The sequence below is a fragment of the Crotalus tigris genome, unplaced genomic scaffold (assembly GCF_016545835.1).
Source record: "Crotalus tigris isolate CLP2741 ecotype Arizona unplaced genomic scaffold, ASM1654583v1 scf7180000017890.1996003, whole genome shotgun sequence".
NCBI classification, from domain to species: Eukaryota; Metazoa; Chordata; class Lepidosauria; order Squamata; family Viperidae; genus Crotalus; species Crotalus tigris.
The window spans coordinates 1879380-1905250 of record NW_024096707.1 but is presented as its reverse complement, the minus strand read 5'-3'; the positions used below and the strand labels follow the sequence as shown (position 1 = coordinate 1905250).

General features: G+C 37.4%; 1 protein-coding gene across 31 annotated transcripts in view; it reads left to right on the top strand.

Annotated features, from left to right (window-relative positions):
* Nucleotides 1-25871, top strand: part of SVIL (supervillin) — a 118706-nt gene that overhangs the window by 68598 nt on the left and 24237 nt on the right. For 20 of the 31 annotated variants that reach the window (XM_039344121.1, XM_039344124.1, XM_039344127.1 and 17 more), the window contains 11 exons: nt 1172-1424; nt 4560-5118; nt 7438-7627; nt 8633-8677; nt 10913-11045; nt 15952-15999; nt 16570-16647; nt 17948-18013; nt 23037-23184; nt 25409-25498; nt 25578-25664. In XM_039344121.1, coding sequence (XP_039200055.1) covers nt 1172-1424; nt 4560-5118; nt 7438-7627; nt 8633-8677; nt 10913-11045; nt 15952-15999; nt 16570-16647; nt 17948-18013; nt 23037-23184; nt 25409-25498; nt 25578-25664 — 1697 coding nt within the window. The remainder of the gene's footprint in view (nt 1-1171; nt 1425-4559; nt 5119-7437; nt 7628-8632; nt 8678-10912; nt 11046-15951; nt 16000-16569; nt 16648-17947; nt 18014-23036; nt 23185-25408; nt 25499-25577; nt 25665-25871) is intronic. The other 11 variants (XM_039344120.1, XM_039344137.1, XM_039344139.1 and 8 more) reach the window with 7 other exon arrangements.

The following is a 25871-nucleotide window of genomic DNA, read 5'->3' as shown; positions in this document are numbered from 1 at the left end:
CTTCCATCACTCTTGACTGTTTCCCAATATCTTTGTATATTTATTGGGAAAATGCATGTGAACAAAATAGCTCAAGAGAAAAGGAACTGGTGAATGCATGCAGGAGATTAGCGAGATTGAACATTTAGAAGATAATATCATTCTTAATTTACCCTGCCAGCTATGTAAAGGTTGTGTATAATAAATATTCTTGAGGACTTTCTAACTTTTGTATTTAATCACAAGAATAACATATAGGATTAGAAAAAGTTATAATTACACTGATCCCACAAGTTTATGCTGATTCAACCTGTAAGCATTAATGCCCACTGCTACTTTGCTGACTTCTCCTGAAGTATGAGAAATCTTGTGCACACACACATCCCAGACAATACAGCGAACATAGAGAATTTGGAATAATTGCCATGTAATAGTATTGCTGTCATTGTTGCCTGTTTTGCATGTAAAAATCAATGCATGTGGTGCTCACTATGGATCTTAAGAAACATCTGGCTCAGTCCTTTCTGCTCCCCCCCCCATGAATTGAGCATGCTGTACAAAGATTAATATTTTCCCTACTTCCTTTTGTGGGTAATACCAGCTTGAAAGACCACATAAGCAATAGCAATAGAATAGATATTATTTTAGTGTAGTCACTGTTTTTCTTAAAATGTAAGAAGTGAGTGGAAGCTAGATAAGGTGGAGTATATCCCTCACCCTAAGAATGGATTCCTGCAAAGTGAAAGTAAAACATGGTTCAAGAGTTTGGGCATTGTACTCTTTTATGCATGTTACTATGAAAATGACCACAAATGTCTTGCTATGTTCACAACAGATAAGAATCAAAATGAGAATTTTAAACAAAAATGTTGAATTTAATGGCTAGAGAATTCAGAAGAGCCTCTCATTAAGATTACATACCCTTTGTCTTACGATGATATTTGGCTACACAATGTAAATTGGTGTGTGGCATAGATAATGATTGCTATGACTCTTTTGGGTTGTAAAACACTGCCCTTAGATAAGTATGGAATATATGATAAAGAAAAAATAATGCAGATCCAGCTACGCAAAACCAAGTTGCCAACACTTTGTTCCAGTCTTTTCCTAGGTCTTGTTTGAAGCCTTCCTGATTTTTTTTAAAAAAGTCTTATTTGCTATTAAAGCTGCTGATTCTGAGGTTTCCTTTAAGGTTGCAAGCATCTGCCCACCAAAAAACATCAGCCAGAGAAGAAATAAAGGAAGCCAAAGATACTGCTGAGCAAGATCAGTCTGGAGAACCAGATTCTTCAACCCTGAGTTTGGCTGAAAAGATGGCCTTATTTAATAAATTGTCTCAACCGATAACAAAGGCAGTCTTTGTAAAGAAGAGAGGGGATCTTAGACAGAGGAGATCGAAAGCTCGTTATCAAACTCAGCCTGTCACTCTTGGAGAAGTTGAGCAGGTACAAATGCAAATGTTTTCTTCTGCTCCCAACTCAGCCATGTCATATTTATTCAGTAGAAATTGTCCACATTGGAATTTAATGCCTCATTCACCAAACTTGCTTGCATAAAAATGTGGTCCAGCGTGTCATCTGACAGCAGCTTCACTGCTGTTAATCAAGCTCTGTGATTAGTGCCTCAGCATGTAGAGATAACCTCTTATCAAGAGGCAGACTTTAAAGCCCCAAAACATTTTTCTAATACAAGGTAGCTGTCAGTACAAAATTATTTTTAATTTTGCAACCCAATGAAGACAGTACAATATCAATGCTACATGGTTTTTAATAAGATGGTTATATCGGTATCTAATGGCTGGGTTCTACGTTTCTAAATAGAAAGGCTGCCCCACATAAATTCTGTAAGTTCTTGAAGTACATGAAACTGGCAGTATCAGTTTCCTGTCTTACAAAGGAAAACATGCAGCTGATGTATTGTCCTAAGCAGATCTAAAGTTCTCATAGTCACAATTCTAGTCCTAAACTCCCAAAGCTATATGCTTGCTCTTTAATTCTAAACATGTTTACTAGGTAAAAAATAAATCCCTCTTCGTTTAGGTACAAGTACACCATGAATTCTTTCCATATTGGAAATTTAACTTCAGAGGCCCAGCTGTTGCATGGAACCAACTTGCCTATAAATAGGATAAACATGGACTATGATATCTTCAGGGCTTAGATGATTTAGTTTATAGGCAAGTTGTTTGCTGCTGCTGTTTTTATAACCAATAATTGAACACAATTTTTATTAGAACATATTCAAGAATTGTGCCTATCTTATTTTTATCTATATGTGACCAATATTGCTATGTTTACAGTTTTATTAGTTTGTAATATAAAATACAGAAATAGTAGGAAAAAAAGGAAGGGAAGAGGGAAAGGAGAAGTGTAGAAAAGAAGGGGAAAAAGAAAAAAAGATGTTGATTTCTGACTCCCTCTAGTGCAGTAGAATAAAACAGTAACATCAAACTTCAATTTTTTACTTTTACATAATAGTATAAATTATTCATTTCTGTAACAACGAATCTATCTAATCAGTAAAACCCAAAATCAAAGTTTCATTTTTTCCACCTTAAGCACAAAGCCCAGAAGTGGTTTCCAAGTAGAAACATAAGTACATGTATTATTTTCTTTGATCAAAGCAGTCAAATTATTTATCTCTTCTAACTCTGTCAGCTTTTGCAGCCATTCATCCGTTGTGGGGATCAAAATGTCCTTCCATTTTTTTCCATAAAATAGTCTTGCTGTCGTCAACATACAGTATATAACATCAAAGTTCCAGACTTTTTTTCCAAGTCTTTTTCCATTAAACTAAAAAAAAAAAGTTTCTGGTTTTATCTTTATATTTACTTTAAGAATTTTCTGTATTAAAATCTGAATCCTACTCCAACATTTCTTTGGTTTAACACATGTTCACTATAAATGATAAAAGATCCCTTCTTTATATTTATGTTACCAACATTTGAAATACCTTTATACATTCTGGATAATTTATCTGGTGTTAAATACCAGTGATACATCGTCCTATAAAAATGTTCTTTTAAATTTTAGTTTAATGTAAATTTTAAACCTTTCATCCATATATTCTCCCATTGTTCAAGCGTAACATTATATTCAAAATTCCTTGCCCACTGACTCATACAATAGTTCACATGTTCACTTTCCAAATTTAAATTCAGTAACATTTTATACACTTAGCAATAATATGTTCATCAGTACCACACAGTAAGATTTCCAATTCATTTTTAACTAAATCAAACCCATAACTCTTTTTATCTAATTTAAATATTTCTTTCAATCGTAAATATGTAAAGCAATGGCAGACATGTGCTTTTGATTATAACTCTTCCTTAAATTTGAGGGTAGGATCACCAAAATTAAAGGATGTTAACATATTTTACCATAAGTCCACCAGTCCAGCTTTGCCACCATTTCTTTTCTGAAAAAGGGATCCAGGAGGGGAGGGGGGAGGCAGGAAGAAGATACCCAAAGAGGGATCTCTGTAGAAAAATTTGTTTTATATTTATTCCATACTCTTAGAATGGCATGTCTGAATGTGACCAATATTGCTAAACTAGCTTTTTTTCTGAGTACAATTGACCTATGATTGCATAGGTGTGTTGGGCTAATATGGATATAATCATGTTCTGCAACAAACAATATTTTAAAAAACCTATACATTCTATACATTTTATCTAAAAGTGATAGCACTAATAGTAAACCATACCTGTAGCTGAATTGTAGAATTAAAATATAAAGGCTACTGCTTCCTGATCATATACATAAATACTTACAAATACAGTATAAAGATTTTTTTAAAAAATTAAACTATTATATTTTTATCTTACAATTTTTCCAGCTTTCCAATTCTTTTTCCCCATACCTGTTCCCTGCAACTTTTATAAGCTAGATTGTATGAAGAGAATGAGTTCATACATTGCACTAAACCAAAATGTGATTTGTTTGTATATTACCATGCTATTCAGTTCTTTATTAATTCAGCTGAAAAGAGTTAAGCAAATAATGACTTGTGATATATGAACTTAGTTGGAAACTTCAGCTGAAGGTCACCCAGCAAGTTTTCTGCTGAATGAGGATTTGAATCTGAGGCCCAGTTTGCCTTTCTAATCCTCAGCTGGAGAATTTGTGGCCTTCAAGTTGAATGCTAGACAGTTAGTCATAATCAGAGATTGGGGCAATAGACATTCTAATCCAACGTCAGGGAAGGACCTAGGTTTTCTACTTCTGTTTTGATGACATTCATCAGCTAGCCTACTGTATATGATTGTAGGTTTGTTAAGATATTAAAGAAAAGTAGTTTGTAAATAGATACTTCTCAGTTGATGAAAAGAGAACCATTGAGAATTTTGAATTTCAATTGTTTCCAGAAGCAGCATTTTAAAAATTATGGTAGAAGAGGAGCAGAAAACACAATTGTTCTCTTCTTTCTCATTTTCACTAGTCTCTTATGTTTCTGTACTGTCGTGTTGCCAACTCAGCATCTGAAAGGTTACAATAATGAATAGCTAGCATAATTGCTGGTTATTACACAGTTTTTCTTGTAGACAACCAGTTTTAAGTCTCTGTCTCGTTCCATAGGTACAAAGTGACAGTGAGAAGATCACTCCTCTGTCTCCAACTACCATAACATCTGTATCAAACATGGTATCTGCCTTATCACCATTATTTAGTAAAGATCTCCATCTGAAGGCAGCAGAAGATCCGATGGTCGGTAAATCTGATTTCAAATGCCACTCTTCAATGGAAAGCATGGATTTGTCATTAAAAAACACCCTGAAAACAGAATTGTGGCAGCCTTCATTAGAAATAAGAGAGAACAATCAGCAGTTGAGAGACCATGAAGAAGCAGAGCCCAAAGAATTTGCAAAATGGGAAATGAATGGTGTAAGAAAGCATAGCTCCTTTGAGGAAGAGCCCCCACATCCTGTTCCTGATAAAACAGTGGACTACAACAAAGAGATAAAATATGCATTTCCAAGAAAAAACAGCATGGAATTGCTTAGCCCACACTCTCTTTGTGAGCGTACTGAAGAAAAGGTCACTGACATCCTGCCAGAGAAACAAGGAGTCAAAGGGCAGTCCTTTGAGGAGATGATGGAGTATGAAGGGATTGCCATGGACTCAACACTGCCAAAAGGTAAATGGCTCCCTTCCAGTTCTTTGTCTAAATAAATCTTAATCTCCTCATTATACGAATTTTAATCAGCATCAAGCTCCCGGTGAAGGTGTGTGTGTATTTATATATGTGTGCATGAAAATGAAATTATGGAAAAGGGATTAAAGCAACATGCCTTGTAAGCTACAATCTAAAAATAACCTTCCTTCACTTTATAAGTTCTTACACTTAAAATCTGCATTTTTAAAAGCTGCCTGATTAACTGGAACTCATTTTTGAGTTAGTTGCCTGATTAATCAATTAAATATTGCTGTCCTAGATTCAGTATGTGAGTATAACCTATTATTACTTATTCTTAGGAAATCTATTTTATTATCAAATGTAGCAGTTAGATTTTTTCCCTCTTTAATAAAGTCAGTGGTGATATTTTCATATCAATTTTCCATAGTTTTTCCAGGAAAAAATATCACAATATAGCCTGTGTTGTTCTCCCCAGAAAAAGGGACAAAATCAAGTTATGTTTTTATCTATCTATCTATCTATCTATCTATCTATCTATCTATCTATCTATCTATCTATCTATCTATCTATCTATCTATCTATCTATCTATCTATCAAATTTATTGGCCACCCATTTTATCAGAGGGTGTAAGGTAAAGATAAATTACCTTAAAGATGTCTATTGTTCTTTATTCATCTTCTTTTTTCTAATACAAGTTTGCTGAAATACATTTATTGTTTTCTGATTTCAAAAACCAATCGAAAATCCCTTCTATATAAAATAGTGGCTTTATTCAGTGAGTACATTATTTGTAAACCATGGTTTCTTATTTAATCCATTGTGCAGATCAAGCCCTTAAGATTTAATAAAAGCAAGGTTAAGTAAATCATGACTTGGCATAATATACGAACCAAGTATTTATATATTTGTACAAGATATTAAAACATATTTCTTTCTATAAGAATTGGTTGATATTTAGTTCTAAATATTTACCTTTTTTAAAACTATCATTACACTGTTTGTTTAAGATATAAAAACCTTTCACGCTGCAATTATTTCATTCCCTGGCAATAAAACAATCCCAACCTTATCACTTAGAGCGTTATGGAACAAATATTTAAAACAAATTAGAGAGTATTTCTTTCTGAAGAGTTGAGAAAAGTTGAAAAGTCAGCTTTCAGCCATGGTGCTTTTAATTTTACAAGGAACAAAGAAATTTTTTTACAGTTCCTTTTTTATGTGATATAGGGGGGAATTTTGTTCATCAGGGAAAACCTACTAGATATTTTGCAATCATCTTATGGAGAATCCAACTTTTCATAAATTATTTTAATATAGAGACATATTTTATATATTTAAACCAGAGGTAATATGATTTAGTGACTTTGAATTGGCAGTCTTACAGATCCGAATTCTAATTAAGTTTATCTTCTGCACTATAATAAGCAAAAGTATTAAGCCAGGAACACAAATAATCCATGTTCTTTGGATTGTTCAGTAATCTATCATCCAAAATCTAACCAGGGTTAAAATCACCCCAAATCAATTAAGTGCTGCCACCTGCTGAGAAATATTTGTTATAACTAATCCAGACAGATTGGAAGGTTGCTACAAATATTAACAAAAACAACGAAAATTAGTGCTTGAATAACATAAAAGGTTATCAGAATCATTAACCCATAGTGAACTGGACATTTAAAATTACATTTATTTAATAAAAGTAGAAGTGTTATATTACCATTGCTTAGCACTTCAGGCATTTGAAAAAAAGTTATTGTTTTTTAGAGATTATTTTTAGATTATGATTTTTATTGTTTTAGATTACCCCAACTTTATTATTTTTATAAGTCTCAAAGTGGCGAACATACCTAATACTCGTTCCTCTTTCTACTTCCGCCACAACAACCCTTAAGGTAAGTTGGGCAGAGAGGATGGCCCAGAGTTACCCAGGCAGGTTTCATGCCTCTGAAGGGACTAGAACTCATAGTACCTAGTTTTTAGGCTAGCATTTGTGACTTGGAGCATGTGGAAATGTGAAAATCATACCTGTATGACACATTCAAAGCAGCTGCATCTTTTCCAAGACACACCAAGATTGAAAATCTGTCTGGAAAGTTGAAAAACCTCCATCCAGACATATAGAGCTCTATGTAATCACCAGGAGTCAATCTTGGAATCTTGGAACATATTTTAAAAGCTGCAGTGATCTACTAACTGTGAGGACAAGCATTAGTTTTTAGTTATGAGTAAAAAGTAGAAGTCATTTTTCAATTTAATTGATGCAAAACATGCAGGAGGTTCTTGCAATGAAGCACTAATGATGAATTTCTCCCCTTCAGAGATTGGTGAACCATCTTCAGAGTTTAGAGCAGCTGCAACAGAAAGTGCTTCTCAATCAGCAGCAATGCTATCCTGTAGGCAACAGGAAACCTTTGAGCTGTTAGGAAAAGAAGGCTTTAGTGACAGTAAAGCTGAAATAACAGAGGACACCCTTGATGCATCCAGCAAAACTATGTCCATTAAAGAAAGGTAAATAGACTCTTCTGAGTGTATGATTGTCCTCTTATTTGTAGGCGGAGTCTAGTTCAGTAATGATACAGAAGAACATTCCTTGTGGACAATCTTCATCTATATATAGTGGTACCTTGGTACTCGCCGTTAATTGGTTCCAGGAGGCGTGACAAGTATTAAAAATGACGAGTACCAAGCAAACCATGTGACTTTAACCCGTGATCCTTTGAAAAGGTAGCAAGCCACGAGGCAGCTGACACCTACAAGTTCTAGCTTGCACATTGAGAACCCAAAAAATGACAAGCACTAGGACAAAATTTTCACATCGAAATGCGTCAAGTACCAAATTTTATGAGTTTTAAAGCAGTTGAGTACCAAGGTACCACTGCATATTTTAAACCACCTTTTTGACTGCTAAAAATAGAACAACATTATACTCAATTCTGCCGGGTAGTTAATTTTTTAAGTAAGGCATCCTTACAAACATGAGAAAAGTCTGAAATGTGTTTTTAATCAAACAGCTGAATAGATGATTAACTTTAAAAAGAGCAAACCAAGCAGTTGCTGATTATACTTCTCCTGTTGCCAAAATATAGCTGTGGATGCAGCGTTTAGCATTTTGTGAGTCTCCCACTCTTCTTTTTTAAATAAAAAGCTTTTTTTGTGGCATGAAAGTATGTTGTCAGTATCAAACTGAAAAAAATGTTACGCTTTGCGCTATCCATATGGTGAAACAGAATGAAATATAGCAGTTGAACAAATGCACATATTACAATACACTATTCAACATCTGTGCAAAATTTAAGTTATCTTGGCATAGTTTCCTTTTAAGCCTACATTATATACAATTCCTAATATAGCTATTGGCCACAACATCTTTTTTTCCATGGCAGGATTACAATGTAAAAACTGTAGTTTGATCACTTTAGTAACATTCAGAAATATGTCAAGTTCTTGATTTTCATACAGTAAGAAATTTGGCCTGGCATAATTCATGGCATATATTTTCTTTTTACTTTTAAGCAAGGAAGTAACATTTGCAGGCTGCATGAAGAACGGGGACTACAGGTAGTTATCAACTTACAATCATTTGTTTAATGACCATTCGAGGAAAAAGTGACATCACGATTGTTCACACTTACAACCATTGCAACATCCCCATGGTCATGTGATTAAAATTCAGATGGTTAGTAACTGGTTAATATTTGTGATGGTTGCAGTGTCTCGGGGTCATGTGATCACTTTTTGCGACCTCCTGACAAGCAGAGTCAATGGGGGAGCCAGATTCACTTATATGTTACTAACATATATGTTACTAACATATAAACTGCAATGATTCATTTAACAACTGTGACAAGAAAGGTCGTAAAAACTCACTTAAAAACTGTTTCACTTAGCAGTAGAAGTGTTGAACTCAATGCAAAGTTTGTCACATTCATACATTTCGTAGTGAGGAAATATTGTGTGGTCATCTCAAAAATGTCCCTAAAAGACCAGTATTTTCATGTATTCAATAAAATTTTCCATGGAGGAAAGTGGTGCTCATTATTTCTGGAGGAGGGATTGTGAAAACAATGGCCTGGCAAGCTGACAGAGAATATTAATTTTCATGTCAGTCTGTTGCAGCCTGGCTTCTCCTGAGCTGTTGATTAAGCACATTTTATCCCTCAACGAGAAGAAAACCAACATCTCTTGGACAAGAAGTGGGCATTATTTCTCCTGGCTTATATTTTTGAACATGATAGAATGTTCAGTTCCACACAACTTAACACTTAGTATAGGAATGAAAAATATAATTTGTATTCCAACCAAATATGCGCCCATATTTGTACCAAAACACAAGTGCACATGTAGATTTACTTGTCATGTGATAGAGCTATCAGATTAAGTTCAAATGATTTGCTAATTGGCTGCTGGAATAGATGGTACAGCTGTGTATATTTTTGTCTACATTCTAGATTATATTTTTTTATCCTCTTGTTTATTGATAAGTTGCTCATTACTCTTGCCTCATCTGTAATCTGAATATGTCATTTTCTTAAGGACCCAAGCTCAGTTTGCTTATAATCATACTGTAATTTTTGTAACAGCAGATAATATTTTATAACGTTTATTTGTCTTTTAACATTCCTTTTTGTATAACGTCCATCACTTAAGGTTTTCTTTTCTGTAAGGGAAAACGGGAAGTACAGATAGGCAACATGAAACAGAAGAAGGATAATACTCCATTTATAACAGAAAAATATGATTGAATTTATTCATCTGTCCTTAGGCTTAGTTTGTTGAGGAAAAAGGAGTAAGGAGCTTTTTTTTAAAAAAAAAAAAGTAGGCTTTCATTTGAGAAAAGCAGAGAAAAAACTCAAGTGGGGACTGGACAGTGTCCTCTGCTGATGAAATTCAGTGGTCCATTTCTCAGTCTTATTTTGAAAATTCTAACAAGCATTGCATTTCTTTAAAAACACCTTTGGTTGTATGAGACACAGTGCCATATGCCCACAACTATACAAACAATTTGGAATTGGGTATGGGATGTGATCAAGATTGAGATGCCAGTTCTAAACGAAGAATGGGGAGTAAACAAGCATTCTAGGTTTGGGGTCTGATGCTCCCACTTCACCACCAGCCACAGCTGCACCAAGGTTCATGTTGCACATTATTCTTTTTACTGAAAGGGAGTAAGTTACTAAAACTAGGACTTAGTAACAAGAGAGTAACTATTCCTCAAAAGGTTTATTTTCAGACCTCATTGCTTGGTAGCGCTTGTCTGAATTTGCTTCAAGTTGTCATTGTGCTTTTTGAACTCCGTGTGATGTCTGAGCAGGGAACAGGAAATCTCCATGCTGTGCTCTTGTTAATACCCACCCCAATAGCAGCATTCTCGTCCTTTCTTTCTCAGTTTAATTGTCAGTCTGGGCTTCATTAGCTCCTGCCCAAAATAATTCTAAGATGAAAAAGAATGCCATTTTAGTACTTAAAAGAATAAACGCAACTCTTCATATATTTTTCTAAAGAAGAATTTAAGATCATTTATTATTGGATTTTTATTTGTATGTGACATTTAAATGATCCAGGATTCATTGTATCTATGTCAGATTACTTTTATTTAATGATTGTATCATGGATTAGTCACTAAATCTTTTTTCAGTACAGTATAGACTAAAATATAAAGTATGCTTATGTCAAAAAGTCAGAATCTGCTTTGTCTCCATTATTGAATAGAATTCTCAGTGGAATATATTAGGTTACTTCACACAATTTACATTAATAGATCTAACCAAGTCCATATATTTTTCTTTTCCTTAGGCTGGCACTCCTAAAGAAGAGTGGTGAGGAAGACTGGAGAAACAGATTGAATAAAAAAACGGAGTATGGACGAGCATCGGGCACTGAACGTGGCCCTCAGCTACAGGAGAAGGAGCAACTATTTACGAAAAAGGTACAGTTCCCTATATTTGGAAATAGCATTCCTCTTTAAAATTACTTCAGAAGTTTCCATAGTGGGAAAGAAGTTCTGAAAAGACAAAAAGTTCCATATACTATAGAATTATTAATCACTCATAGTATTTAGATTGGCTATACCATAAATTTAAGTGTTTTATGGTTTCCATTGTGTAATCTCATTGGTTTGCCAAAAACAGTAATCTTTATACAATATTTTATGTGATAGTCTGTCAGAAACCATCTATATAAACATATGCTACAATAAATCATGTACTTTTAAAGTACTATAAATCCTATACTTTTAAAGTTTAGTATTTTTATATTTCTTGAAGTATTGCTGAAGCAATACATTATTTCTCTGGTTTTATAAGAAGGTAAGATATAATCTAAAACTGTCCATATATTAGGATTTTAGCTCTCTCCAGGGTTCAAAACACTCTGAGAATATATTTCTGTATCACATCCTGGATTTGGTTTCATGTAGGTTCTCACCAATTCCCAGCATGGTATGTCTCACTGGTCTGCCCACTTCCAATCTTGCCAGTGTGTTCCTGTCCACTCCTCCGCTGCCAACATCCTATCATGGCATAGCCACCAACCTACCTACCTTGTTGTATTCTTGCATTCACTTCTCAGCTGCTTCTGCAACTAACGTCCTAGTTTGGGATAACCCACCGACTCTGTCCGTTGGCTTTTTTTCCTTCCTCCCACCCCATATTTCTGCATCCTACAGACCAGTCCTGCTTTATTCTGTAATTCAAAACTTGTATTTTGGCACCAACCCTCTGAAATTCTGCACTGTGAGTAGTTTATGGATAGAATGTTTTGGATATCAGTGGTAAATAGCAGTTAGTCAGTAATACAGTATACCCTGCCTGGCTCTATTACTGTATAGAATAGTGCTGTGTATCCGAACAGGGAATTTTGAAGACATAGGAGACACTGTGACACATGTCAGCATATGAGCTGTAATGTTGTTGTTGTTCATTGTGAGGGGACAGTCATGTGATGGTAGCCAAAAATCAGGACCTGCAAGTATCTTTCCTGATTAACCCAAATAGGATATTTAACATGATTTCTTAGGAAGCTATGCTTATATCTTTCTCTTTTTAACAGCAGGATGGATGGTTAAAGTAGCTCAATGCAAAAATGTTGTGCCATTCAGAAGATGCTCTTGGGCTGCTTGTTCCCTGGCATGTGTAAGGGTTAAGTAAGCTATTTTTCTGCCACTGTACCAATCAAGGCAAAACTGATCCTTTTGGGATGGGAGCAATGCTGAAGCTTGCAAGTGGACCGTTGCTCTTTTGGCATAGCTCTCGCCTCATCAGCTTCCCCAACTCTTGGGTGTAAGCAAGTCATTAGTAGTCAACCTTTGTTGCAGCTCAGGCATATAGGGAAATGAAAACAATATCTTGGGATCAGTTGAAAGCAGCAAGTGGAAACAAAATGGTGGAGGGACTAAGTCAGGGGTGTCAAACTGCTGGCCCACGGGCTGGATGATCATAAGGAAACTGCGCCCACCCCATTGCCAAAAATGGGGGAAAAAGCTCCGAAACGTCGCAAAACGTCACGTGACATCGCGAGTTTGACATGTCTGGACTAAGTAGCTGGCTGAGGAGGTTGACTGTAGGTAGTTCTCCAGTTATGATAGCAATTGGGACTGAAATTTCTTTTGCTAAGTAATGCAGTCATGAATCTTGATGTCCAATGGCTCTGGTCTACAAGAAGCTCTGATATGCAGTGCAGCACAAAGTCACAGCCACTGCAGGAAGCCCAGCTGCTCCAGCTCAGCCCCTATTGCTTTCATCACCTACCCCAACTGACCTCTGCTATCTTCTTGGTCCAACTGCTGACAAATGGGGGACTTAGCACTTCAAAAGTCAGCTGCTGGCCTTGTGAAATCTTCCCCTGGTCTTGCAAGGAAGCCACCATGCACAACTTGTGGAAGAAAGCTTTGTCAGCAGCTTCCTGGTGATGGGCCAAACCTGACATGCTTTGAGAGCAATTCCATGGTGACAACAATGACAACCCAGCTTCAGGACAGGTGCTTTCTTTCCTTTCTGTTGCTGCCACATCAAGCCATCTTCATTGCAAATTTCTTGTTTTGGCCCCATGACTTTCCCTTAGAATGAAATGTATTCTAATGGTCTAGAAATCCCCTTTCTTTAAATGTGCAGAAAACTGCACATAATTTCTTCATAGGTGGGCATTGTGCAAACAGCATTCTGCATATCTTTCCTGCACAGAAGAATTCAACAGTAGATTTTAAAGCTTCACCAATCAGCTTCTTTGCAATTACATAAGTGCAGAAGTGTTTTTTAAAAAGGGATTGAACTGGGGTGAACACTAGCTATTTTCAAAAAATGTTTTTTGTTGTGGAATTTTGATGAGTGGATTTGTTCTTATGAAAGAATCTATGCAGTTCAAAAGACAAGGCTGAATTATGTCTTATTGGCTGGCTTCTGGCAGGAGGCATCAGTTTGCTCATAGAGATTAGAGTATTTTCATTAGATTACTGGACCAATATGGGCCAATATAATCCCATGGCTGGCTTCAAAATAGTGTGCAGAAACTCTGGAATGGAATTGGGGCTACATAGAAGTGCCCATAAGCATCAGCCGGAAATTTGAAACAGAAACACATTTGTTTAAAACTTATATGAGTTGATTTACTTGTATAGATGTAAATTTAGATTTCCAAATTTGAAGTTGCTTGGGCTCTAAAAAGCAAAACTTTAAATTTTCTCTGAAACTGCAGCCGCTGCAGTTGCTTCAGTAGATATGTATCTTGTGAGTGGCCAGGTATCCCATTACGCAAACTGATCAATGTTTTCTTCACTTTACATAATTTAAATCTCAGTTGACAACAGATTTATTCCTGTTTGGGAATAAATAGATTTATTCCTGTCTGGGAAACCAAAGCTGACAATAGGCAGTCCAGACCTTAGAACTTATTTGGTCCTAGACAACCTTAGGAACACATCAGTTGTGAATCTATTCTTTCTGAGAGTGTAACCCATTTGGAACAGGCAAGTTCTATTGGAATTCAATCTCAATTTATTGACCTTATCCACTATATCAGTACATCAGTATAGATTCTAGTTCAGAACATCCCACTTCTTCTGATTCATAAGGAGAAGAAGAGATGAACGCTGTTAGCTTACTGACAACATCTAACCTAAATAATGCTACAGATAAGTAGTGGCATGCGACATCTTATGCTATTTCTTGCTGGGTGCAGAGTTAGAGTCACCTAATTCTATTTCCTGAGACCATGCCTGAAAATTGGTGGGAAACTAATACAGCACAACACTTCCAATTCCCCCAAAGAAACAGGCCCAGAGAATATCTTGGTCAACTATAAAAATTGCTGAGGAACAAGCAACATCAATAAAGCCCCATATCTCTATTTCTCTATTAGAGGTAACTTCTTTATCTCATTGAACTCAGGGTTGCTGTTAGTTAATGTTATTAGGTAGAGTTGGAGCAGTGAATACTTTTTCTTTGTATGTTTTGCATGTACCTTGATAGAAAAAAATACAATAGCAAGCTGAAGCACCACTAAATAGAAATGTCTTGGAATAAAACTGGAATGGTTTTAAACAATAAAGTGGTGCCACCAAATGCTTGAATAAACTTGAATCAGTAACCTTTAGGTTAAGACTGGAAATTATCTAGAAATTAAACATAGTCCAGCAGAATGATCAAATACAAGGCAGCTGAGCTCATAGAAGAAATGGGGACATGGCAAATACCTCAGCCCTCGTTTCTTGGGCTATAAGGGTAAAGAGAGGGATGATGTACTTTCAGACTTGCAAGATTCTGTTAATATAACATTACAATAAAGTAGAATTAGTACATATGGGTATGCTTCCATCTGGGCTATCTCGCAATAAAATATTATTTCAAAATGGGGAATTTCAAAAGGTGATAGGTGTAAAGTCTAACCCTAACTCTTTTAAATGCAAATGTTTTAAATTAAAATTAATTTGTATGGTACACATTAGTATGGAAATCATTGAGATTTAGAGAAATGTCATTCAGAAATAATAAAATATTTTAAATAAATACATACACAATTTTGGTATAAATATATTGACTATTGCAGACACCAATCTCCATGGTATCAAAAATAGTTGGTAATAGATGTATATGGATTAATTGTGCCCAACTGCTACAATTTTTGACACAATTGTGGCAGATGGGCACAATTAATCCATATATATCTATTACCAACTATTTTGGTAATTGTGGTTGACACAACTATGGCATTTTACTGCATTAGGATGGACTAATTGTTAATTCACATGTATAAAATTGTAATTGGTTTAATATTTTTAAAACATCCAGATAGGAATAAAATTGTATCTGAAGAAGTTCTTTTTTTCACATTCTCTTTGTATTTTAAATTGTTTTCCCCTCTTTCCATAGTTTCACAAGCATACAAGACCCCCCCTCAAAACGTCTCTATTAGGTTAACTTTTCTAATATTGAAATGGCCACTCTTTTTTACATTTACATTAGAGCACCACTGAGCTTGGGATCATTATACAGAAAGATTAACCAAACCAAAGGATTTTAATTACATTTTATTACCAGCAAAGGCCTCTTGCAAAAGATTGATTTTTCAAAACTTAACCCAAAACTAAAATTGAACAGAAGAAAAAGTTATGATTGAGAATTATTTATATATAAAGTATGAATATATTTCTAAAAAAGAAGTGGTTAGTAATTGTTTTGTCTCTGTAGCTATCAATTGGCAGCCTATTGATATTTGTAGGGGTTTGGGTTTTTTTGCACCTCTTAATTAGACAAGGAACCATACTATCCAGGACACAAGTTCTTTCCAACTTTTCCCTTCTTTCATCCTCTGCAATGTTTCCTATTTGTTTCAACCTGTAGGAAGAAGGAGGAAGTTCAGATGCTAAAGCCATATCTAAGCTGCTTTGGGTAAGCCTGACATGAATGCAGAGCGGCTATGCTAGGCACGCAGGCTTATTGTTTTCTGGGTATGGTCAGCTTCACATTCAAGCTCTATGTGGTATGGTATATCACAATATGGGCACTTCTTTGTTTTTAGCAAGAGCCAAACACATTACTAGCAAAAGTATTGCTGCTGTGATTAAAAGTCATTTTCCATGCTTGCCTTCTTCAAACCTCTCTATTATCACTAATCCTTTCTATGGCTGAATGAGAATGGCTATAATAAGTGTAACATTCTTGCATGGATTTTCTTGTTTGATTATTACAGCATATTGTCTAGATAGACAAATCCTGAAACACTGTAAGAACTTTCATCAGTTATTTGATGTAAACTCATTTCTTTTTCTCCTTTTCTCTAACTATCTAACACAGGGGTCTCCGACCTTGGCAACTTTAAGACTTGTGGACTTCAACTCCCAGAATTCTGGGAGTTGAAGTCCACAAGTCTTAAAGTTACCAAGGTCGGAGACCCCTGGTCTAACATATCATTTCCATGTCTTTCTAATTCTTTCCTATGCTTCTGCCCCCTGTTCATAGGAACCTGTCTATGCTTCTACTTATTCTCCTGCTATACTTGCTGCCCATAAACTTCATTCCTTCATACCTATTAATCAGGTGAGCAAATCTTGCATACTCTAGGCTAGGTCTTGCAATGATTTATTGAGCACTTATTCAACAAAGTTTTCACTACCTCCACATATATCACAGTTTTTCTGTCTGAAAGTTCTAAGAATTGTATAGCAATATATCAATTGTTGGGAAAGGTTGTTGAGTAAGTCTTATTTCTTCTGTTCATTCTCTCTTTTTTTAATGTACTTTCAGTTCTAGCTCTCTTCCTGAACATCACTGATACAAACACAACAGATCATTTATATTGTTTTCCAATATATAGTGGTTTTGTACGGGGGAATGTCTTTGAATCAGCCTTAACACTTTTCTTGACCAAATTTTGAGAAGTGGTTATACTGTTGCCTTCTTCCTAGGACTGAGAGTGATTGGCCAAGCTGATTTTGTGGCTTGGTAGGAACTAGAACTCACAATTTCCAGTTTCTAGCGTGGTGCTTTAACCATTATATCAAACTGGCTCCATATTCTGTAAAATCAATAGTTAAAAAAAATCTGAGTTTACTTTCAGATTAGGAATTCAAAATAAATTTTGAATTTCAATATGGTATAAACCTATATAAAGCATATTTTATATATACAAATTTCTTATATCTTTAATTCTCAGTTAAAGAAGGCAGCAATAGTGGAAGTTATGGTTTGTTTGCTTAACACTGTTTACATGTCAAAAGTGCTCCAAGAGGGATGTGCATAGGATCAGTAACAATGTCCACAAGCTGATTAAGTTAGGGACAAAGAAAACAAGCATTCTTGGAACTCATTAATAAACTTACAGTATAAGAATGAAAATAATTTAGTGAAGGAAAAAAAGAGTCCAAGAGACTGTCTTTCAAAAGTACCAGTGGAATTACTTTAATTTCCCTTTTTTTGTCTTCAGAAGTCTGCCTAATCACATTCTCCACAATAAACATCTTCAATCATCTTTGTATTATTATTCTGGATATTGCTTACCTTTTTTTCTCTAAAACAAATTCAAGCCTTCTGAATATATCTAGGAACATTTAGTATAAGAATCCAGACATTTGAACCAAGTTTTCATGTTAGTAGCTAGGTTTCAAAATTCTATTTTTCATTATCTTTGAAAATAGCATTTATCAGTGTAGGAGCATCATTGTGATATAAGGTGCTTGGTCACAAACACAAACAGTTGCTTGATGTCCTAGATTTAAGTTATCTTAAGTATGCTAGTTTCTCTATGTTAACAATTCAGACTGGAGATCTTGGACTTCCTGCTTCAATTCTGATCCTATACTGTATTTATTTCTGATACTTGGGTTTCTTTTTCCTTAAGGTCAATAGTGCTAGTTTGAGACAGCCAACCTCCCTGGAGCTTGTACATCACCCTTGGAGATGGAAGGTGAAATATTGCCTCTTCTGCCTGTTTCTTTAGCTTAGGAAGCAGTGAAATGAAACAGTTTTGAAAAGCAATGATTCCAAACAGGATTGTATTGGGCACAGTTCTAAGCATATGCAGCTGCATTATTTGTGTGGCTGGATTTCACTTGTACAAAATCAGATTCTTTTTAGTCTAGTGACTCAGATGCATACAAATGGCACTTCCGGGCTGTGTGTATATTAAAAATGACTGTGGAAATAAGCCTTATTTTATACAGGAAGGCATTTATTTCACTTTGTTCTGTATTCTTCCTTTAACCTTGGTGATGTAAACTACCAGCCCAAAAATCTCTTTTTGTGTTTTCCACTGTGAAGAATTTCAGCATTGTTTATAAGGTCAGAAATTAATATGATCTTAATAAGATAATCTCTGAGGTATTTAGTAAAATATTCTGAGCTCAAGATAATCTTAACTTTATGAAACATTTGCCTTCTATTTTATTTAATTCTGAATTGTTTTTACAAGCTGATGATTATGAGATAGAGATAACTTATTCAGATGATAAGATAAATGTATCTATCCAGAACCTGTGATTGCAAGTTAATGAGCCTTACTACAGAATGCATGGGTAGTATTTAAATTGAATTTTAATGCCAAATAGCAATAGCACTTAGACTTATATACCACTTCATAGTGCTTTACAGCACTCTCAACTATTTACAGAATCAGTATATTGCTCCCAACAACCTGGATCCTCATTTTACTGATCTCAGAAAGATGAAAAGTGAGTCAACCTTAAACAGGGAGGATCAAATTATTGGCAATGGACAGAGTCAGCCTGCAATACTGTATTCTAACCACTGCGCCCCAATGGTTCCAAACATATGAGAGTTGTTTGGAATTGGGCAGCATCAAATTGAATAAATAAATTAATAAATTAAGTTTGCTGCTGTAGTCCTATTTGATTCTTTGCCCTAATGTCATTCAATTTCTGAAATATAGCCCCTTGTATATCCCTTAAAGATCAAGTGAGACTTTTGGTTAATAGAAGTCCTGCATCCTTCTGGGAGAAAGTTTTGGGTTGTATGATTTTGCTCATTTGTTCATTTGTGCTAGATTCATTTGAACTATTAGTTACATAATAGTATATGGCTTATTTGTGTTGTACTGTTGAAATGAATCCAGGATATGTGGGAATGCTTTACGATGCTACAAATACAGAATATTTTGTCAGGTTCTTATAGAAACATGTTTACTTCAACTGATGGTCTACACCACGGGTCGGCAACCCACGGCTCCGGAGCCGCATGCAGCTCTTTGAGCATCACCTGCGGCTCCGGAGCCTCCTCCGCCATTTGCAGAGAGAGACAGAGAGGCACTTGCACTTCCCTTCTCTCTCTCTCTCTCTCATGCGGACTTCCCCCTCTCAGGGCTCCTGATTGGCCCTGCGCCCGGGTGCCTCACCCCCTGGGAGAAGCGCGGCCAGGAAGTCCCTTTCCCAGACTGGCCCCGTCCGAGGCGCACATGGCCATGGAGCCGCACGGGGAAGCCCCGGGATCCCTGCTGGGAACAGCCCACCAGAGGCTGTGCTGAGCGGACCAGCCCTCCCGCAAGCCGCGGCCCAAGGGAAAACAACCCCTGCGATCCCCAGTGAGCGCGACCGTTGGCCCCGCTGACCGGGAAGGTGCGCCAGAATCCTGGCTGCCAGGAAGAAAGAGGGAGAGGCAGCAATGGTAGGAGAGGAGACACTCCTCTTGGGACTCGGCGCCGGCTTCCTTGCCCTCCTCCTCCCCTTCTTCTTCCTGCTGCCCCATGGCTCAGGCGGCTCAGGGGGGCCAGCCAGGCTGGCAGAGGGGCTGGCAGAGCCAGTTAGGCAGAGCAGCTGCAGCATTGCAGCTAGGGCCAGCGGCCCGCGCGGCACCAGCCCTTGCCGCGGCTACATCGGATGGGTGGAGGGCGAGGCCAGGCAGTGCGGAGTCTTGGCTGGGGCGGCAGCAGCAGCTTCCTCACCCTCCTCCTTCCCTTCTTCCTCCTGCTGGCCCCCGAGCAGCTCGGGCAGGTGCCGGGGCAAGAAAGGTGCCCAGGGGGAGCAGCTTGGCTGGCGGAGGGGCTGGCAATGGCTACATTGGATGGGCAGAGGGTGAGCCTAGGCAGCACGGAGTCCTGGCTGGGGCAGCGGTGGCAGCTTCCTCCCCCTCCTCCCCTTCTTCCCCCTGCTGCCCCCTGGACAGCAGTCCAGGCTGGGGCAGTGGCTGTTGCCAGAATTGCTCCCTGGGCAGCCGAGCCGGCCCATGTCTCCCCGAACCAGTCTGGGCAGCAGTCCCAGCTGGGGTGGCGGCCGGTGGGGGCATCACTCCCTGGGCCGTCCCTGGGCAGCTGAGCCAGCCACCCGTCTCCCTGAGCCTGTTGATCTTCAGCGGCGGCAGCGCTATCTGGTGCTGTTTACACGGCTGTTCTTCCACGTAACTGAGATAGGCAACGCCGTTCCGCTCTCATTTCCCCGGACCAGAGTTAGGGCCGCTGCCTATCTCAGTCGTGCTGTCTATTGACTTCCATGGGGACGCTTGGCAATGGCCGATTGAAACGGCTTCAAGGATTGAGCTGCAGGATGGCTTTGAGTGGCAGAGAGAGACACAGAGACGCAAATGCGTCTCCAAAGGAGATGCAGCAAGGGGAAGAGATGAGGAGGAGTCAGCCTATGTTTGTGCACACACACAGACTTAAACGGAGGCTTCCAAACCTGACACCCATACACGTGTGGATGTCTGGAAAAAAAGGGGGGAAAGTGGGCATGACTATTTAAAGACTCCCACTTTTCCTTTCCTTCCTCCTCTTTGGCAGTGTTGACTTCTGCTCCTCCAATCCTGGTTGCTCCTTGTGGTCCCTGCCTGCCACGGCAATTTCTGAAAGCGGGGAGCAGCTACCTGTTGGGCAAGCCCCGAAAGCTTTCTTCCTCTCCCTGATCTTGCCTTTCTTGCTCGCCCTCTGATAGAGGCGTCTGCTGGGTTTCCTCAACCTCTGCCCCCCACGTTTTATTTTAATCCTGCCACCGCCTCCCTCTTTTGCAAAGTTGACATTCCGGGGACTCAGACCTCATTTCACTCCTAGAGTAACTTGACGAAGCTTGAAGGAGAGGCCGCCTGCTCCCACCTCCTGCAGAGCAGAACTGCTGCTTCCTTGTCCTCCCAGTGAAAGAACCCCAGAGAGGTGGAAGACGTCCTTTCTCCCACTTTCCGCTTCTCATCCTCTCTTTTCCGAGCACCCCTCCCAGAGCGAGCCAGAAGCCTCAACTCCAGCCTCCCACAGCAGGCTGAGATAGGCGAGCCTAAGCGGCCGTCTACTGCTGCCTCGGAAGATTTGCCACAGCAGCTCTGCTCTTTCTCCCCGTCGGCCCCCTCCTCTGCTCCCTGGGAACCTTCATGCCAAAAGGCGGAAAGAAGAAAGTCCCAGAGAGGGAGAGCATGGGGTGGGGGGAGAGCAATCTTTTCCGAGGGGAGGAGAAGCCAGGACGGAGCTGGACAGGGGCAGAGCTGGTGCACGTCTCGCCTTAGGCTCCACTCTTTAATCAAGCCCCCTGTTCTGTGTGCATGTGCGCACACATTATGCAGCTCCCAGTTTTTTCTTTTGTGAAGAAAATGGGTCCAAGTGGCTCTTTCAGTGTTTCAGCTTGCCGACCCCTGGTCTATACCTTTTGGTGGGATTACATTGTTTATAACAGAATATATGAATTTGTCTCCTATGTGTATATTTTGTCTTGTTTTTATAAAAAGCATATACTTCCGTGGCAATCCTTCTTTTTCTGGATTTCGCTGATCTCTTGTTGCATTAATAATTTTTGGACTAGTAAATATTGCACATAACTAATATAAAAATGTACAATATTAATTCTTTTAACATTTCTTTGTTTCCAAATAGAAAAAATTCCCAGGTTGTCTAAAGAAAGAAATAGAGCAGAAAGCAAAATTAACTTTCAAAGATTCTGAAACTGGTATAAGATTCCATACTAGTAAACAGAAAACTGTCTTCAGCTGATTTCATTCTATTAAAAATCCTATATTTTAGCAAAAGAGTTACAGTTAAATATAACAAATATTTTTTATTTTATTTTTATTTTATTCTGCCTTCATTTTTAATAAAATATGTAGCAAGTAAATTGGTTATGACAGAAACTGATGACTGAAATAAACTGGAGGAATCAATTTAGTTAAACACTTACTATTTAATCTATATGCTTCTCCCTAAATCTTGACATTGTTGTACAATAGGTGAAATATAGGTTCATTCATTTATCAAATGGCAACTTATGCCATATACACATAAATTGGGGAGGGGGTGGAAATCAGCAGTCTATATATTTAAGAAATTTATTTCTTGTGACATTGGTGCTAAAAGAAATTGTCACAGTGTAAATGAATGCTGCTGAAGGATTGTTGGTTAAAATGGAAATATTACCACTTGATAAATTGACTGCTGAGAAAAAGGCATAATTTGCATGCTCCCAGCTCTCAACTGCTGTTTTTCTTTATAAAGATACATTATACATAGTAATCAACTAAATACTAAACATATGAAGGTTATTGGCATTTAAATTAAATAAATAACCAGGTTATTTATTATCACACACTACACTTATATAAAATAGGAATGAGTCTGATTTTACTTGGAAAGAATAAACAATTTTGTAGTATCACATAGGACAGACTATTTAGAACATTACAAATTCAATATCTGGCATTTCCAGTTAGATTAAATGCCAGGTGACAGGAAAATATCGGTGACTGATACCTTGGATAAGATCATAATATATGAAGCAGATCAAGGTTTGCGGTTTGCAGCAATTTTATAGATGCATTCATTATATCTTGAAGGCCAAAAAAGGAACTTTTGCTCTGTTCAATTTGCATTTTAACAGAAAATAAGTACCAAGTAGTTTAAATCTTCAAAGTTCAAAATTTCAGTATAGCCATTTGAAACCTTAATATGATCACGTAATCCTATAAAAAGATATATAAAATATTGATAACCACATTCTTTGAAAAAACAGAAGGATGTGGATAGCTGTGAAAATCAAATGACAATTGAAGAAAGAAAGCAGTTAATAAGTGTTCGAGAAGAAGCTTGGAAAGCTAAAGGCAAAGGAGCATCAAATGATTCGACCCAGTTTACAGTGGCTGGCAGAATGGTAAAGAAAGGTCAGTAAATTTATTTAATTTTATTATTTATTCAATTTTTATAGCTGCCTTTGTCATCCAAGTGACTCTGGGGAGCTTACAATTCTAAAACTATAAAACAATTAAAAACAATAAAACAGTGAATTTATCCATTGTATCTGGATTTTTAAAAAGTTAGAAAACTGAAGCAACCAAAAGAGATTTTGCCAAGGATTTATGTTGCTTTCATTTCCAGAAATTACTTTTCATTTTGATCTGCATATTATTTCAGTTATATTTAAAACTTAATTGGCCAGAATGCCACCACCATCAGAAACAGCAAACTATTTCTGTTCTGAAGTCTGCAGTGTTTTTATATCTTGATTGACATAATTGGTTGCCATTGAAATAAGAAACAAAATACAGCATAACTGAGTGAGCAAGCTGATCACATCTCATGAAACCACTTAAACTGAATATCATACTATTTTTAGGATGCATTTATATTTTCTTCTGGCAGCTTAACTGATGGGCTTTTCTATTAGGAATAAAGAAATTTCCATGATTTCTGTGTGGCTAACGTTTAAGAGCACAGCTGTCTATGAAAGCCCAATTAAGAAATAGAAGCACATGGCCAGCTTCTTATCTAGTTAACAGCATCCTCTGTTCCTCCAGATGTTGCTTGGTTAGAACATTAATATTCCTTACCAGTAATCATTTGTATACAAGTCTGCCTGGAATTATAGTTTAACAACACCTTAGAGAGCCAAAAAAGTTTCAATCTTGGTATACCTTGTTACACCAATCACTATTTGTCCCAGAGGTATAATGATGAAAATTTTACTTGTATAGTCTAACTTTCTATTCTATCCAATAGCCATATTTGCACACAGAGTGAGTTAACAATCTGCATATGGTAGAATAGAACTGAGCCTCCAGATACAAATGGCCCTGAATTTACATCTTAAGCACTCTAGAATGAAATTTTTAAAAAGTCCTTAAAAGTTCTTCAGGGATTCCTCACTGAGGAAAAAAAAGAAGTTAAGATGTGCCAATCACCATTAGATCATCTAAATTATAATGTAGGGAAATGTTGGCAATCCTAGACCATGGAAATGGCAAATTGTAAGATCTAACAAAAACTAGTAATCAATGAGCTACATGTTCTTTTGTTAGCATATTTCAGTGATTTCTGGCATCCAGCCCTCTCAATTCTTGGCAAATAGATGGGGAAGAAATGGAGGTAGTGACAGATTTTATTTTCCTGGGCTCCAAGATCACCGCAGATGGGGACTGCAGCCAAGAAATTAAAAGACACTTGCTCCTGGGGAGGAAAGCTATGGCAAATCTAGATAGCATACTAAAAAGCAGAGATATCACCCTGCCAACAAAAGTGCGTATAGTCATGGCCATGGTTTTCCCAGTTGCAATATATGGATGTGAAAGCTGGACCATAAGAAAGGCTGAGCGCCAAAGAATTGAGGCCTTTGAACTGTGGTGCTGGAGAAGACTCTTGTGAGTCCCTTGGACTGCAAGGTGTTCTCAAACTGCTCGATCCTAGAAGAGATCAACACCGATTGCTCTTTGGAAGGCCAGATCCTGAAGCTGAAGCTCAAATACTTTGGCCACCTAATGAGAAGGAAGGACTAACTAGAGAAGGGCCTAATGCTGCGAAAGATTGAGGGCAATAGAAGAAGGGGACGACAGAGAATGAGGTGGCTGGATGGAGTCACTGAAGCAGTAGGCGTAAGCTTAAATGGACTCCAGAAGATGATAGAGGACAGGAAGACCTGGAGGAATGTTGTCCATGGGGTCGTGATCGGTCGGACATGACTTCGCAACTAACAACAACAACAACAACAACTGGATACTATTGGCAAGACTGCCTTGAAAACGTAACTTATACTTTACCCTAAATATTGTGGAGATTTGCCACAATTGCTCCAGCAAAGATTTTGTCATCTTTTTAATTATCAAAGCAAGGAATTTGATTATTTCTATCTTTAAAACCCCCTCTCTTACACCCCTAAAAAGCTACCCATATTGCCTATCACCCATGGAATTTGAACATTTTGTTTATTTGGCTCATTTGGTGAATGTATAATCTGTGGAGAAATCAAACTTCTTAATGTCCTTCAAGGAATATACTTACGTCTGGCTTTTATGATTGCCTGAAAAGTTCCAGGCATGTCTGAAAACTAGATTCTGCAGAATATTGAAAACATCCATTATCTGATATGAAATTAAGTATTTTATTATTCTGCAGGCTTAGCATCACCAACTGCTATCAGTCCAGTGACATACCCTTTCTGCAACAGACTAAAATCAACCACATCTATTTCAAAACCCCTGGAAGGTAAGTCATTAAAATATATAAGAACAGTTTGAATTCTTCTTTTTAAAAGGTTGATTGTTTTTACTCTTATTTTCTTCAGAAATTGAAGCAAGACCAGATATGCAGTTAGAATCAGACATGAAGTTGGATAAACTGGAAACTTTCTTAGGAAGGCTCAACAACAAAGGTCTGTACAATTTTGAGAAGGCAGCCTGTATTTTAATTTACGGTACTGTCCTATGTAAAGAACTTTACTCATTATTCCAATAGTGGTCTGTGGACCTATATTAGGAATTATAAATAATGACTAATTAGCAAAAGTAGATAAGAGAGAGTGAAAGCTTCTCACATTTATTTAAAATGATTGATTTCGGTTTAACTACTACCTTAAGTG